This window comes from Sitophilus oryzae, unplaced genomic scaffold (genome assembly GCF_002938485.1).
Source record: "Sitophilus oryzae breed Bouriz unplaced genomic scaffold, Soryzae_2.0 scaffold_845_pilon_pilon, whole genome shotgun sequence".
NCBI classification, from domain to species: Eukaryota; Metazoa; Arthropoda; class Insecta; order Coleoptera; family Curculionidae; genus Sitophilus; species Sitophilus oryzae.
Window position 1 is genome coordinate 2,007,793 of NW_022147467.1, and position 16,641 is coordinate 2,024,433.

The 16,641-nt window shown below is 34.3% G+C and overlaps 1 protein-coding gene across 2 annotated transcripts in view; it reads right to left on the reverse strand.

The window, feature by feature from the left end:
* The window catches only part of LOC115889735 (protein Shroom-like), a 513,929-nt gene that overhangs the window by 255,077 nt on the left and 242,211 nt on the right, over positions 1–16,641 (reverse strand). For both annotated transcript variants that reach the window (XM_030909801.1, XM_030909800.1), the window contains 3 exons: positions 14,046–14,367; positions 3,704–3,985; positions 934–1,095 (listed from right to left, as the gene is read on the reverse strand). In XM_030909801.1, the coding sequence (XP_030765661.1) occupies positions 934–1,095; positions 3,704–3,985; positions 14,046–14,367 (766 nt within the window). The remainder of the gene's footprint in view (positions 1–933; positions 1,096–3,703; positions 3,986–14,045; positions 14,368–16,641) is intronic.

Below are 16,641 nucleotides of genomic sequence, written 5' to 3' on the forward strand. Positions count from 1 at the left end.
TGGTCATAATAGGGCTAATAATCTGGATGAGCTTCAAGTAAAAATACGGGAGGCTTTCCAAACTGTTAGCCCTAATATGTTAGCCAATGTCAGACGGGGATTTTACGACCGCCTAGGCTTCTGTCTAGCAAAAGAAGATGGTCTTTTTGAACACTTGTTATAACTTTTTTTTATTTAGAGTAATATTTTATTAGAGAGAGAACTTATTTATTTTTAGTTTTGGCTTGTAAACACACTCAGATAATTAATATTTAAGTATTTTCATTTTAAATGTTACCTTTAGTGAAGGTAAACATTTAAAATGAAAATAATAAATACTCGGCACTCCTCGAGTCGTATTCCTAGTCTGTCATAACCGACCCGTCCAAGCACAACTGCAACTGCGTACTGCCTGACCAGCCGACTAGTCGGCAGTGAATCTCGAGTACGAACGCAAAACGGGTAAACGTAAATTCGTCCGGCAACTTGCTATGTTACTAGTAGCCTGGTCTTCTCTGTATAAGTGTTGGGTATGCTCTTTGGTCAAACTTTAGGGAGATATTGCGGCACAAAAATATTAACAAGAATAATAGAGGTGGTCTGTTTCACTTCCTTCACGCATTATAAAAAAGTGAAGAAATATACAGATAATGTGTTTTCACTATAGTAATATTCCTATTAAATTTCAACTTATTCTTATCGACAGAAAGGTTATTTAGCAAACTACCCTTATTTTTTAAGTTTTATAGTCTTATGATATTAATTAAATGTAAGTTTAAATAATAATCTTTATTTCAATAGAAAATTACAATAGGGATTAACTTAACTAACCGCTTATGTGCAAAGAAATCTTTTTAATGCTTAAAATCTTTCAATGCTTGAAATCTAAAATAGTACTTGAGGTTTTAACATTATTAAAAAAATAGTTTTTTATTAATAAGAAAATCTACTTACTTATGAATATCTGACTTTGATGGTGGTGATATTGGTTGCTTCTTAAAATCGTCTCTGTGTATAGGTTTGAGTTGTTCAGAGTGATGTTGGTCAGCTAGCCCATTTACTTTTTGACTTATAGCTATGTTACCGTTCAAGACTAATTTTTGACTAGGAGGATACCTAAAAAATAATGGAAAGTTAGAAAATACTCTACTTTTTATATAATTTGAGATGGGCTTAATAATGAAAGTAATTTATGAAACTATTGATATTATATATTGTGCGTTATTGACATTCTGTAGTAATATGAGAAAAAAAAAACAGATTCATACAGTGACAGTTGCTGATTTTTTTTTTATTTACAGGTAAATTTTATTTTCTATCATTTTTTTGGATGTTGTTGGACGAAATTTTAAGTGCCATTGCCAACGAACCCATACAAGTTATAAGTGCAATTTTATTCTTAAGCTAAAGCTTATTATATTATTCCTAAGCAAGAGCTTTACTGTAATAAATTACAGCTACGTGGCGCTGAGAACTTATGTTTGAAAAGTTTTTATTTTGAATGGGTAATAAGAGCGAATGTGTGGTTAATAATTGTAAGCTTTTTTGTTTTTCGAGTTAGAGACCCAAAAAAAGAATATTTTGAAGACAGGTAAAACCACTGGAGATCTAAATTTTGCAGAAATAAACCTTTTACCCCCTGAGAATAAGATTACTACTAATAAAAAATATTTTTCCTCCATTCTTATTTGGAAAATCCAGAAAACAAATTATTTTATAGAGTTTCTTAAATTAGGCGAATGTGAAAAATTAGAGGAAATGTTGTAGTCTAGCAGCAGTTCAACTCACTTCTAGTTGGTACTTATAAACTTTTGATTTATCTAAACTATGAAAAATAATAGTTTAGAACTTATGCCTTTTCAGTTTTACTTCGAAATTATTTCTAGGGGGCAGGAACCATTTTAACAAGTTTATTATAGAAAAAATAAAATATGTTCCTTTCTAAAGTTGTTTTTTTATTTCGACCTTTTGGTACTTCCACCTTCAATTTATTATTTCTTAATATTTTATGGTTTCTGTAGCGACGTACTTTTTACTTTTTCGTAACGAATCTACACTTGCATGCATAGAAATCGGCCCAAGGCAAACTTTTGAAGTTAACTATATATTTTTTAGAATCTATTTGTCAGATTAAGAAAAGATGTATGCTGTTTGAAAGACAATTTCATATTCTTTGAAAAGAGTTTAGAGATATTAATTTGTATTTTGGTTTCTTTGGATTAAAATTATTAAATTAATGCATGAAACAAATTATCGTTTTTTATTACTAAGAGGTATGTTATTATTTATTTATTTATTTATGGACAATTAACTAAACTAAATTTTCAATAATGGGTATGACCTCCTCTTGCTCTAACAACATCTCTCATACGATTTGGCATAGATTCGATCAATTTTGATATTGTTTCCTGCGGGATGTTAAGCTACTCTTCCTCTACTGCAACAATGAGCTCTGGGATAGAAGTTGGGTGTCTTCGTCTAGCACGAATTCTTTGTTTTAGCTCATCCCATAAATGTTCTATCGGGTTTAAGTCTGGATTGCATGTTGGCCATTCCATAACCCGAAATCCGACTTCTGAAATGTAATCGTGTACGATTATTGATGTGTGTGCCCTCACATTGTCATGCATAAAAGTGAATTCGTTTCCAATGTAGTCGACGTAAGGTACCACATGAACTGCTAAAATCTCCTCAATATACCTAGCACCAGTTAAACCTCCTCTCCCGTGCCGACGGTCACCCCAACGGATGAAAACTTGGTCGATTCGCGCAGTTATAGAAATTGCACCCCAGATCATGTAGGAATCACCTCCATAAGCAATCCGCTCCTCAATGCAGCATTCTGAGAATCGCTCACCTGGCCTCCGGTACACTTTTCTTCTTCGGTCGCTACCATAGAGCATATCCTGGTCTCATCTGAGAATAAAACAGATTCCCATTGTTCTAGTGTCCAATTCAGATGTTCCTGTGCAAAACGTAGGTGTGCTTGACGATGAGCTTGGGGGTCATGTTACTTTCCTTCAATCTTCGACTTACTGTCCACTGACGAATAGTCAGTCCTCGTGTTTCACGGAGCTGTTGTTGCGCCTGAATAGCATTAAGACGCCGATTTCTTAACATTGTTAACACAATAAAGCGGTCATCATGATCCGTTGTATATCTCTTTCTACCAGTTCCAGGTCGCCTATGAAAGGATCGAGTCTCCTCATATCGTTCACACACTCTTCGAACCGCTCTTCGTGTCATATTCATATGTAGTTGCCGAGCTACAGCTCTCTGTTTAAGTCCATTTTCGATTAAAGCGATTACTTGGGCGGCTTTTTCCGTTAATGTATGCATTAAATTGAAACACTATTCAAACAATGAAACACAACTAATCAAAGAATAAAAGAACAATGTGAAAATTTCGATTACAAAGGTAATAATTGCAATATTTCACAAGTTTGTTATTCTTATTGTCACCACAACACAAATACCTTTCATTTCTTTACCCGTTGCAACGCATATAAACGATAAGTAGTCTGGATAAATTTATGCTCATATTAAAGCATGTTAAATTGTCTTTGAAACAGCTCATATTTTTTATTTGCTCCGATAAATAGATTCTAAAAGACACAGTTAAAACCAAAAGTTCACAGTGGGCCGATTTCTATGCACGTTAGTTTATTTTGATTTTTTTTACCACTAAAGGAAGCTTTAAAACCTTTTAAGCAAAACTACTCACCTAGTACTAGCTCTCTCCGCGTACCCCCTCTGGCTGAGGAACCCGAACGCTTGTTCCGGCTTCAAGTTCTTGTGTTCGACCGGGGCGGCCACCTGGTACGGCTTGCTGCTGACCTGCTGGATGATGTGGTCGCCCGGCTTCGTCTTGATCAGCGAGTACCGCATGTGGCGCTCGGGGATGCCCACGGTTTGATTTAGGGCGGCGCCCTTCCGCGGCTCCGGCTGCGGTTTCTGCACTTGGGGCTGAGGTATCTGGTGGCTGGAGGTCGTGTTCTCTTTCAACCTGGAATATTTAATAAGGTCTGTGTTAGATTATTCTTTTTTTATGTCGGGTTGTGAAGTTTGGTGGTTTAATATCTCAGGTGGATGTTCGGTTTTGAAGTTTACTCCAGAGCAGGTATTAAAATTCTTATACATTCTTTGAATAAAAATATTAAAAAAGGTGTGTAATATTATTTATCTACAACCGTTTAGTTATAACGTTTTTACATCACTATTTTTTTAGTATTTCAGTTACGTTATGAGATTCATAACACAACTACTGGTGTTATGAATCTATAACACAACTCGTTGCTACAATAATGAAAAACAACTACGAACATCTAAATATATTAACTTTTCCGGCAATAATGATTCCGTGGCACGTAATGCGGCAACTTCTACATCTGAAGGGAGACTTTCGGAATCGCTCATCGTATTTTTTAAAATGATTTTTCTGGGCAACAGCTGCTCGCGTTTACTTGACAGGGCAAACTGACTTTTCAGAAAAAATGTGACAAATGTCATAGTTATGCCATAGTTAAAGGTGTTAAAGGTGGGCGACTAATAAACGAAAATTAAAACAGCATTTTCTTATTTTTCGGTTGTAGATAAAACGTTGTACATGACACGTGCGTTTAGACATGATTACAAAACTCGTGTGATTAGAACGACTCGGTCTACGACCTCGTCGTTCTAATCGTTCACACTCGTTGTAATCATGTTCATAAACACACTTGTACTGTAAATAACTATTATATATTCATGCATTAGTGGCGGAATCGACATCATAACTCCCCATTTCTGACAGTTTTGTTTGAGGTTTGAATTGACACATTTGAATTTGAATTGATATTTTAACAATTCGATTTGTTCAAGAAGGATATCAAGAAGGATATTAAAAAAAGTACAAGTAGTTTCCGTTGGATTAACGCAGCAGTGTTTACAAAAAATAACTATTTTAATTTGTAGATTTTCTTGCAGTGGCAAAATACCCATATAGGATTTTTTTGGAAATAAGGATATAGTGTCAAAACCTTGAAAAAGACAGGACTGAAGAATGTAATCTAGAGTTCAGAACAGGCTGATCTTCTTCTTACAGTGCCATACTCTATAAAGACCGTAGGCTACCTCCCGTATGTACTTCTGATGTATGTCATCAGAGTTTCACAAGTACCCGGGACCTACAGTTTATCGCCGAATCTGAACGGCTCTATTTGAGAGGCTGTACAAGGCAAATATACTTAAGAACTCATTTCACTAGTCCGAAAAAGTAGCAAAATAAGCGTTCGGCACTTAACGTTTTATGTAAAACTGGCTAGGTATTTTTACACAAATGAGGAAGGAAATTAAAGATAAAGGATTATACTATATCCATATTGTAACACGTTTTTAGACAACTTTTTTATTTTTAAGATTTTGATGGTCAAACATCAACAAAATATTCCTTATGTTTGGACTAAATTCTCTCGAAAATAAAGCCATAACTTAAAATTACGTGACAATACAGAAATAGATTGAAGTTTTGTGATTACAGTGTTACTATTTTATGGCAAATCCTGAAGCTCTGCAAACCTTAATCCAGCCTTAATCAAGCATGTGTGTTTGGAATTTAGGGTATGGCTTAATACGACAGGATCGGGCTAAACCTCAGGCAGATTTCTGAAATGTGATATATATTTCCTACGGCCACACACCCGCTTTACCCGACCCCTGAGAACGACCCGAATAGTACAGCGTAATAGACTCTTAAGGTGGTTTGCCATTGCCTTCCTTGGTGTGACGGCTCGCTGATCACTCTATTTAGTAGGCGCGTGCGGTCCATGGAAGCGGGGGAAGCGGCGCCGGCGCTTCCCTATACGTTGAGATCAAGCTTTTTAATTAATAATTCATAGAAGTAAAACGATATTGTCTTGCTGAGCACCGACATTCAAGAACTGAACACCATGCTAAATGAAATAAATGACCAATCCCAGAAAATTGGCCTTAAAATGAACTTGAAGGAGACCAAGATAATGAGCAACAATATCCATAACATTACCGTTGACAACGTATTATTGAAAACGTAGACCATTATATATATTTAGGTCATAAAATCAAGCTGGGCAAGAAAAACTAAAATACGGAGATCAAACGCAGGATCCATTTGGAATGGGTAGCATTTGGAAATATGAGCGATATTTTCAAGGATAAAAAGGTGCCCATGAACCTAAAGAAAAAGGCTTACGACAGCTGCATTCTACCTGTGCTTACGTATGGTTTAGAGACTATGGCAATTACCCGAAAAACAGCAGAACAACTACGAGTAGCACAAAGAGCCATGGAAAGAATCATGTTAGGAGTCACCATTAGGGAAAAAATACGGAATACCCACATACGTCAAAAAACAAAATTAATAGATATCGTTAAAAGAGTGGCAAGTCTGAAGTGGCAATGGATAGGACATGTGGCAAGACAGGATCCAGACCGATGGCCCCAAAAAGCAATCCTATGGAGACCTAGGGGAACAACAAGAAGTGTGGGCCGACCAAAAAAGAGATGGGTCGATGACGTCAGGGGAGTGGCGGGAAGACAATGGATAAGATTGGCTAGAGATCGCGAAGCGTGGAAAAACCTAGAAGAGGCCTATATCCAATACTGGATGGAACCAGGCTGAGAAAGAAGAACTAATATGAATCTAGGTAGTAGTTTATATGTGATCTGTTAAACATATTTTTCGACTTTTTTTATTAACTTTATCGAATCGCTTCCCCTTGTATAAATTTCACCGCACGCCACTCTATTTAGATAAATAAATATTTTTATTTAAATAAATAAAGCGACCGTACTGACTGGGGATCGAACACAGTACCTCTCGCTATGTATTGCTTATAAGTTGTTGCAATTGACTACAAAAACAATCCTACTGATATAAAAATGTTACAGATAAAAGGCGCACAACAACAGTTTAGTTTTTTGAAACTGTGCTTTCATTACTAGAACGCTTTTATTCCTACCTATCTGTAGAGGAGTTATATCCCATACGTTTTGACGAACATTAAAGACCAGTTTTCCTTTCACAAATGACATGATTCCATCTATTAAGATCAGAGAGACACATTCGTTTTTCTCTGTCATCGTATACTTGTGAATGACATCAGTCACCGTTGTGCATGCTTAACGTCGCTGTTTCGACAACTTGGTTGTTTTATTATTTGATTAGCTTTCTATCACCAACAACTGCAGTTCACTTGATCATAGGTCCCAGGTTATAACACATTTTCCTTAACCCCCCATTTTTTGGGTCCTGCACAAATTCTGCTGGATGCCCACTTTTTTCTTCATTCTTATTAAAGAGCGGTATTATACAGGAAAACACTGCGACTTGTAAGGCCTATTGTGTTTGAATTCTTTCTATGTCTGCATCCAGTTTCTTAACCCTGTACTACACAAGCTTGCGCAGGTCCTGGATAGAATGGGAGCATAGTTCCTCCGGTTCTAGCCTTGCTTTTCCAAATAGAATGTACCGCTTCCGATCCAGAGCCTCGAAATGAATTATGTACTCTGCTGCTTGAGGATCTTTATCACTAAGGACACTATATGGTGGTTTGCCATTGCCTTCTCTAAGGTGACTGCTCGTTTATCGTTCTATTTAGATACGTAAATATTTAATAATTTTAATAGTATGCATGAGATCATTGCCGGTTATCCTTTATTTTCTGCTAAGTATATCTTCATAGTTTTACATAATGCGCATCATAGGTTTTTTGATTTCGTGTAACACATCCTACAGTGAATTTCGAACTTCTCCTGTTCATATAGCCGGAGAGTTGGCGACATATTTAGAGAACATATTTTAGGCAAGTTAGAATAATAAAAAAAATAAAGTTTAATAACTTGTGAACCCAGAATCCTAAGTCTGGCTGGGGGATTGGGGGTATTTCGCTACTGCGCAACCCATAACATTTGCAAAAAAATATATCCAAAAAACATTCTTTAGGCTTTTAACTTGAAATTTGTTTATTCTTAAATTTTAGCATCTATTTCACCTAGAAATAAGTATGCCAGACTTTTTTTCGGGTTTAAAGTGTGTATGCCAGACTTTTTTTTCGGGTTTAAAGTGTAACCCGACCATTCCAAATATGTTTAATTATTATACCTGGAAAACATACTTAAGGCATTCTAAAATTTTTACAGCGTGTTTATTAGATGATATTAAAAATATGTGTTAATTGCCAGACCAATTCAACGGGTTTTAATACTTGCCTGACTCGAATAAAGGTTTTAAATGAGCGCGACAAAAAAGTCTTATGAGTATCTATAAGCGCGAGAAAGATAGTTTATTGAGACCCGTCGGCAGCCAATGCGGCTGACGTAACACTATTTTGGAGTACTTCAAATTTTCATAAATACAATTTTTTTTCTGTTTCATTTCAATTATTTGCAAGCTTTTAATTCAGAGATTATTTTGTTGGAATTAAGTTACCAAGGTACAAATATGTATTTATAAATTAAATATTGATGTGTATAGTGTAAATAGTTTAAAATAATTACTGCAAATAAATATTTTAGTAACTACTAATTTCGCTACTAACTACTAAATCACAATGGATAAAAAACATTTATGGTGTGTAGTTTGTAAATAAGTTACTAGTGACAAAGTTATTGTTTTTGATAAAGGCGGCCTACAAAAATACAAAGAATTTTTAAAGGTGCGCCAACATTATGGTTTAAAATTTAAAGAAGTGGTTTTAGCAGAAAACGTAGTCCCGACAAAAGGGTACCATGTACAGTGCTAAAAAAATAAGTATTCTGGAATTTTATTAAAGTACCATTGTTAATCTTTCTAAATAGATTCAAAAGTAAGTAAAGGTGCTTTACTTTTATGCTTAAGCTTGATTTTCATGCATCCGTTGTCCGACGATACGATAATACGATATTAATTTTATTGGTTGAATTTAAAGACTTCGATTGGTTAACCGTTTCTAACCAATTGAAGTATTTAATGTCAACCAATAAAATTAATATCGGACCATCGTATCAACGGATAACGGACGCATGAAAATCAAGCTTTAGGCGTTAAAATGACTTTTTTATATTGTCAATCAGGTCGCAAAAATTAACAATAATATAATATGTCACAAAAGTATAATAATAATTATACTTTTGTGACGTTTGAAAAAAATATATTTTATATTATGCTTATATTTTTAAATAATTATTCGTCTTTTTATTCTTTCAGATACAAAATTCTTAAATTAAAAAGTCTTCTTATTGAAAGGATTTCAATCATAAATTTTTATTAAAAAATGTTTCTTTTTATTTATTCAATATTAGTTGAGTACACACGTCAGCCACATCGGCTGCCGAGGGGTCTCAATAAACTATCTTTCTCGCGCTTATAGATACTCATAAGACTTTCTTATAGCGCTCATTTAAAATCTTTATTCGCGTCAGGCAAGTATTAAATCCCATTGAATTTGTCTGGCAATTAACACATATTTTTTAATATCATCTAATAAACACGCTGTAAAAATTTTAGAATGCCTAAAGTATGTTTTCCAGGTATAATAATTAAACATATTTGGAATGGTCGGGTTACACTTTAAACCCGAAAAAAAAAGTCTGGCATACTTATTTCTAGGTTAAATAGATGCTAAAATTTAAGAATAAACAAATTTCAGGTTGCCTAAAGAATGTTTTTTGGATTTATTTTTTTGCAAAATTTATGGGTTGCTCAGTAACGAAATACCCCCAACCCCACAGCCAGACTTAAGATTCTGGGTTCACCAGTTAATATATTATACATTTTTAGTTATTCTAGCTTCCCTAAAATATGTTCTCTAAATATGTCGTCAGCTCTTAGGCTAATATATCAGCGATCAGTATTACTATTTAAATGTAAGTTAAAGAATAAATTATGATAATTTTTGGACGTGAAGCAAGCACAATCTGAATATCCGATAAGTTCAAACGTCGAAATTATTTACTATTGTAAACAAATGGCAATCGAATTATTGTAATTTATTGGGAATATTGCAACATATCAAATATATATTCTAAGGCTCGTTTATTCTATAATACTACTATCACTATCGTCTTTTACGTTGAAATGTAAATGTTTCGTATAGCTGAAATCTTCTGAGAATATCACCAGTGAAACAAAACACTCAAGAATTAAAATATCGAAGCCATGCGAAAACTATAATGGAGGCACCCCTAGCTTCTATAAGAAGAGTTCTAGTCCAGTAAATGGAGGTTGAAACCACGGTTTAATTCGTCGACCGGTACTTTTGAAACGGATTGTGTGCCTTTTGGAAAGTAGTTTTAGGGGGGAAAATTGTAACACCGTGCTCGGCCCTAAAAAATCAGTTTTTCACAAATATCTGCCAAACTATGCAATTTACAATGAAGAAGGTAAGATAATTACCTACAAAAATGGCCCTTATCATTTTTTCCGTAGAATTAGTAGTTTTCGAGATATTCCGCCTCGAACAACCTTGAATTTTGATTGATAGGATAAATTGTTTAGTAGCTAGACTAAAATTTACTATTTTTTGATTATAAAATTTCATATTTTGGAACTTGTTTGAATTTTGTCATATTTTATTAATAAAATAACCGGGCAAACATTGCCTGGCCCAAAAATTTTCAGATTTTTACAAACTTATTCATATTTTCATTAATAATAGCTTATTTGGCAAGATCTTTCTAAACAATTGTTCTCAGAGTTGCTTTAAGCAACTCAGAAAGCTTAAAGTATTATTTGTTTTTAGGTTTAAGTTAAAGGACTACCTATACGGAACCCACAAAATACCATTCGACGTGACACCACTGCGGTAATAAAGTCAATGTGCAAATGTCTCTCTTGAAAGCTGGCGCTTTCAATGGTAAAAAGCCGACGACAGTACATTAGCTACTAAATAAAGCAACTGTAAGGAAACGCGCTGCCAGTTGTCGTTTTACTTTTCGGATTTAGAGGAGTTGTCCACGTCGATGATTATTCCTTTCTTTTATTTTCCTTCTCCTTGTCTTTCCCGTTTGCGCGAGCAATTAGACGGACAACGAAACGGAAAGTCCGGTTCTGCCGCAGAACCTGATTTAAGTCTCTCTAATAGATTGAATTGAAAATATTGGCCGCCGCTGAGAGTTAAATGCTCAGAGAAATACGAGAGCATAGAGGCGACTTAATACACCTACAGTAGTAGGTTTGTAAGTGCGCATCGTATGGGACATTTTTCATTATTTGATTGTGTTACAAAAATTTTGATTTTTTTTATTTAAATTATTATAGATAGATATACAAGGTGGTCCTAACTGTATTCCGGAAACTTCGGTAGCGTTTCCTGCAGATAAAAATAAGTAAAAAAGTTCGTATAAATGTAATGTCCTAAAATGCTTAGTTTCGGAGATATGGGGTGTAGAAATTTCATGTTTATTTCGATTTTTTCCAAATAATTTTTGAATTAACGTCAATATTTGGATGAAAATTCTTGTCTGAAAGTTTTTTGACATGAGAAATTTGATCTTGATGTTAATATAACTCCCATTTGTAGGGGGCGCCACCTACATGTGTTTTAACTGTTTTCAAGGTTAATAACTTTTTGTCCGTACCTGTAAAAAACTACTGGGTGAAAAAATATACATTTTTTTGACTTTTTACGTAAAAAATGTTTCTTGGTAAAAATCGCTACGAGGAAGCGTTCTCAAGATATTTACGAGTAGAATGGAAATAGTCAATACATGTCATTATTGACAAAAAATTCATGTTGAGTAGATAGTTATTTAACTGAAATGATAATTTTGGGAAATTTTTATTTTTTTAAATTAATCATACAATTTTCTGTGAAAAAATGATGGTAAAACAGTTTCTGTCGAACTTTTGGCACAAAAACATTTCAAATTTATGATTTCAATCTAATAACTATTTAGTCTCAACATGTTTTATTTATGTCAATGATGACAGGTAATGATAATTTCGATTCCAAATCTCAAGAAGCACTACTCGTAGCGATTTTTACCAAGAGATCTTTTTTATGTAAAAAACGTCATAAATGTATATTTTTTTACTCAGCAGTTTTATACAGGTACGGACGAAAATTTATTAGTCTTCAAACCAGTTAAAAAAATATGTAGGTCGCGCCCTATACAAGTATGAATCATATTGACATCAAAATCAAATTTCTAATGTCAAAAAATTCCCAGACCCCAATTTTCATCCAAATATTGATGTTACTTCATAAATTATTTAGAAAAAATCGAAATAAAATGAAACTTCTACACTCTGTATCTTCGAAATTAAGCATTTTAGGACATACATTTATACGAACTTTTTTTCTTATTTCTATCTGCAAAATATGCTGCCGAAGTTTCCGGAATACAGTTCGGACCGCCCTGTATATTGTGAGCGCTTGAGAGGGTATAGACGGTCAATTCTAATTTGATATGTATGACTGACGGTAACAAAACTATTTTTTTATTATCGGACAGGAGAAATTACAGTAGAAGTCAAACAGAATATGTTTGAGTTACGTCAAATCGATGTTTGAGTTACGACGAACATCCATCAATGTCACAATTAATAATCGATTGTTACTGTCAAACAAAATTCAAATTTTATTGCCAAAATGGCTCAAAAATTTAATCAAAATGATTAAGAGCTCGTTGCTAAGCTTATAAATTATTTTTCTCGAGGAAGAGTCGCCAGCAGAACACCCTTGGGCCGTAGACATGAAGTTAGTACAATGCAAAGGTGTAATATTCCTATGTAAAATACAAATTGGTAGCGTTTTTAAATAATATAGCGAGTTGCTGATGCTTAGTAAATATCAGCAAATATAAGTGATGTTGCTGATTAGAAAATAGGAGTTTCAACAGTCCAAAGGATTCGAAATCGGAAATATGTCAACAACGGATATAGAAATTCTGAAAGGCGTCAGACAAGGATGTATATTATCGTCACTTCTGTTTAATTTATATTCCGAATCGATATTCCAGGAGGCGTTGGAAGATTTAGAAGTGGGAATCAAGGTGAATGGTAAACCTATTAATAACATCAGATATGCTGACTGCTGACGATACGGTGCTCCTAGCTGGCAATGAGAAGGATTTGCAGTACCTGGTGGACAGAGCTAGCAGTATTAGTCAGAGTCATGGTCTTAACATAAACATAAACAAAACAAAATTTATTATTATCAGCAAACTAAATATTGAAAATATCAGGATACAAGTAGAAGATCAAAATATAGAAAGGGTAAGAAGATTTAAGTACTTGGGGTGCTGGCTGAGTGATAAATGGGATCCTGATGAAAAAATCAAACATAAAATTGAAATAGCCAGAAACACATTTTTCAAAATGAAAATTCTACTTGGCAACCGACACCTGAATCTGACTACTCGATAGCGAGCTACCAAATGCTACGTACTGTCTACATTGTTATACGGAGTCGAGGGATGGACGTTGAAGGCATGATTCATTTGAGATGTGGTTGTACCGACGAATGTTGAAAATATCCTGGATTGAACAAATAACAAATCTTGAAGTATTAGAAATTAATGAATAAGGACCAAGAACTATTGACTACAATAAAACGATGAAAAGCATCATATTTTGGTTATATTTTTAGGAATAACAAATATAGTTTCCTACAGCTGATCGTTGAGGGATATATTGAAGGACAACGAGGCATCGGGCGTAAACGGTTTTCCTGGTTGCGGAATTTGCGCTAGTGGTTTAATATAGGAGAGGCCAGTGCAATTATCTCTTTGGCTCAAGACAGGGAGGAATTCCAATTGATGGTCGCCAAACTCCGATGAGGAGAAGGCACATGAAGGAGAAAGGATTGGAACTAAAGAGATCGTAACTGATAAAGAATTCAAGAAAAAAATAATAAATGACGAAAAAAAAAAAACAAACTCGCTCCATCAATAATATAGAACGTAATGAACGCTTGAATATTTAGGCATTTCTAACTTGGTACTCGTAAAAATTCAATGTCATAAAAATGTAATGACGTTTCGCGTACACCGAAGTTTTATACTTAGTACACGCTAACGTGTACCTGGACACAGCGTATTTCTAAACATATGAACTTTTTAATACTAACCTGTCACTAAACTGTTGCTGCCAATCGTTCTCACACTCTGGCGGAGGTGGCGGTAACGGCGTGTCATTGTCAAACACCTCATGCTCCAAAACGGTTGGCGGTGAAGGGGGAGGCAGGTCTGGGCTGGAGACGCGCTGTTCCTGGAACAGATCGGGATAGGCCGTGCGCAAATTGGGGTTCTTGGGCGGCCGTTCGGGCGGTTTCCCTGGCACGTAGTCGTCGACGGAGATCGATGGGCCTACGATGACTGGACCGAGGAGATCGGTGGAGAGGCTGCCGCAGGAGTTGCTGTGTTGGTGCCGGGGGCTAACCATTCCATTTGCTAGACGGAAATAATGAATATAATTAATGCGTACTAATTGGAAGCAAAGAGCTACCCAACTTTTGTCTTTTATTAACTTGTTGCTTAATTATGACGAATCTACCATTTTAATTCTTTGGAAATAGTTTCGAAAATGGTCTGGTCTCTTTCTTTCACCATCATTAGTCAAGAGTGATTACACATTTTTTACATTTATTATATCGCACAACAGGGATATCGAAATATTTATTTTGCGGACACCAGTGCATCGTTTGCTCAAATAAATAAATTCTGAAAAAAAATCAGGCGGAATGACAGTAATTCTTAAGAAGTTACAAAATCGACATCTCCACTCTCAATTTTTTCAGGAATTATTGATTAACTATTAAGTAAAATAAGCCCCGCCCAGATTATTATTAGCAGCAAAAAGGAAACATTAACTTTTTCTTTATTCTTTTAATTATTTGCTTCCGTCGACGGAAAGAATATACCTACCGAAACGGTAAGTATTTTTTGTTAATTAGGCAAATTTGTTTTACGACTAAAAAGCCACTGACAAGCTGATTTCCGTTTGGACTAGTATTTAGTTCTATTAAAAATATATTTTTTTATTTCTTACATTTCTCTTTCAGCTGCGAAAGATCTAGGCTTTTGCCGAGAAATGAACATATCAAAACAATTTTTAACTTCGTTTTGCTGTTAATATATGCAGAATACTAATAAGTCAATTTGAATTTTTGCTTATTCGTATTTTTGCTACTTCTAATGCAGTAATAATTGATTGAGTTAAAATGGTTGTTCTATGTTAATGTTAACAGGACGAAAATATATTTACATAAATTAGCAGATGAATTTGTTGGATATAGATCATTGAAAGATAAATAAGAGATGTAATGTGTTAATATTATTCAATATAAGGTATCTAACCCTATGTTAATATGTAACTGGTAATGTTTTATAACAAAATCTACGAAAAAATATTAAATACCATGAAAAAAACATTTAAACAATAATGTACACTCGGCTTCAAAAAAACGCAACGGTAATTGTTTTCGTCAAATTTAAAGTGTCATATTTTTAGTCCCATTTTCATGAGTTTTGTAGCAAACTGTATATAAATATATCTACTTTAATTTACAAACTCAGTTTTTTAGGGTTCCGTACCCAAAGGATAAAAACGGGAACCCTATTACTAAGACTTCGCTGTCCGTCCGTCTGTCACAAAGGTCTATCTTATGAACCGTTATAGCAAGACAGTTGACATTTTTACAGATAATTTATCTATGTTGCCGCTATAAGAACAAATACTAAAAACAGAATTAAATAAATGTTTATAAATAAAAAAGTACTTTCACTAAACATTATCTTTTAAGTAAGAATTTTACATAGAATCTTTCAAGTCCTCGGTGACCGGGTGGTTAAAGCATTAGGATTTTACGCTGCTATGACGTTGGAGTCGTAGTAAGGCAGGTTCGAATCCTAGTCAAAGCGACTTTTTTTTAATCGTTTTTTTTTAAATTTTTACATATTTTTACATATTTATTTTTACTTTTTACATATTTATTATTGATTAATACAATTTTTAGTAATGTGTTTCTTCATTTTTATAAATTACTTATACGCCCATTCAAAATTTCAGCTAAATCGGAAAAAAAGTTTATAATAATATAGTGGTCTAATGTTGTATAGATAATGAATGGTACGGAACCATTCGTGCCCAAGTCCGACTCGCACTTGACCAATTTTTTTTTATAAACTTTAGTATTTGGCTTATTATACAGAGTTAATCGAAGGATTGTAATTTACCTTAAATTTAAAAGCCCTGTGCAATAACTTCGTGAGTAAATTTTTCTAAAACATTATTTTTTTGGTCAGAACCATGTCTTGTGAGCATTTTGTTTTTTAGCTCATGTCAGCACATCCCTCGGTTAACATTTAAGAGGGAAATGAAATTGCCACAAAATAGCTTTTTGCACGATGTTGCTAGAAACAGAGATGCCTTTAAGAGAGTGGTCGCTCACCTCTGTTAACGGAGACAACATGAGAAAAAAAGAGGAAGTCAAAATATCAACGTTTGGTTTGCTTGATAGATTAGAACCTAAAAGAATTGCTAAAATTCTGATTTAACTTTGATTTTGACATCAAAACGAAGCTGTAAGCTCACAGAAACTTTTTTTTTAATTAAATAATTTTAATGACAAGTCATTTTTCGAAAGCTGACTTAACACTTAAAATTTGAGGCTAAGAACATAGTGAAGCAACGAGGATAGCGGCGAGCAAGCAGCGCGATATCGC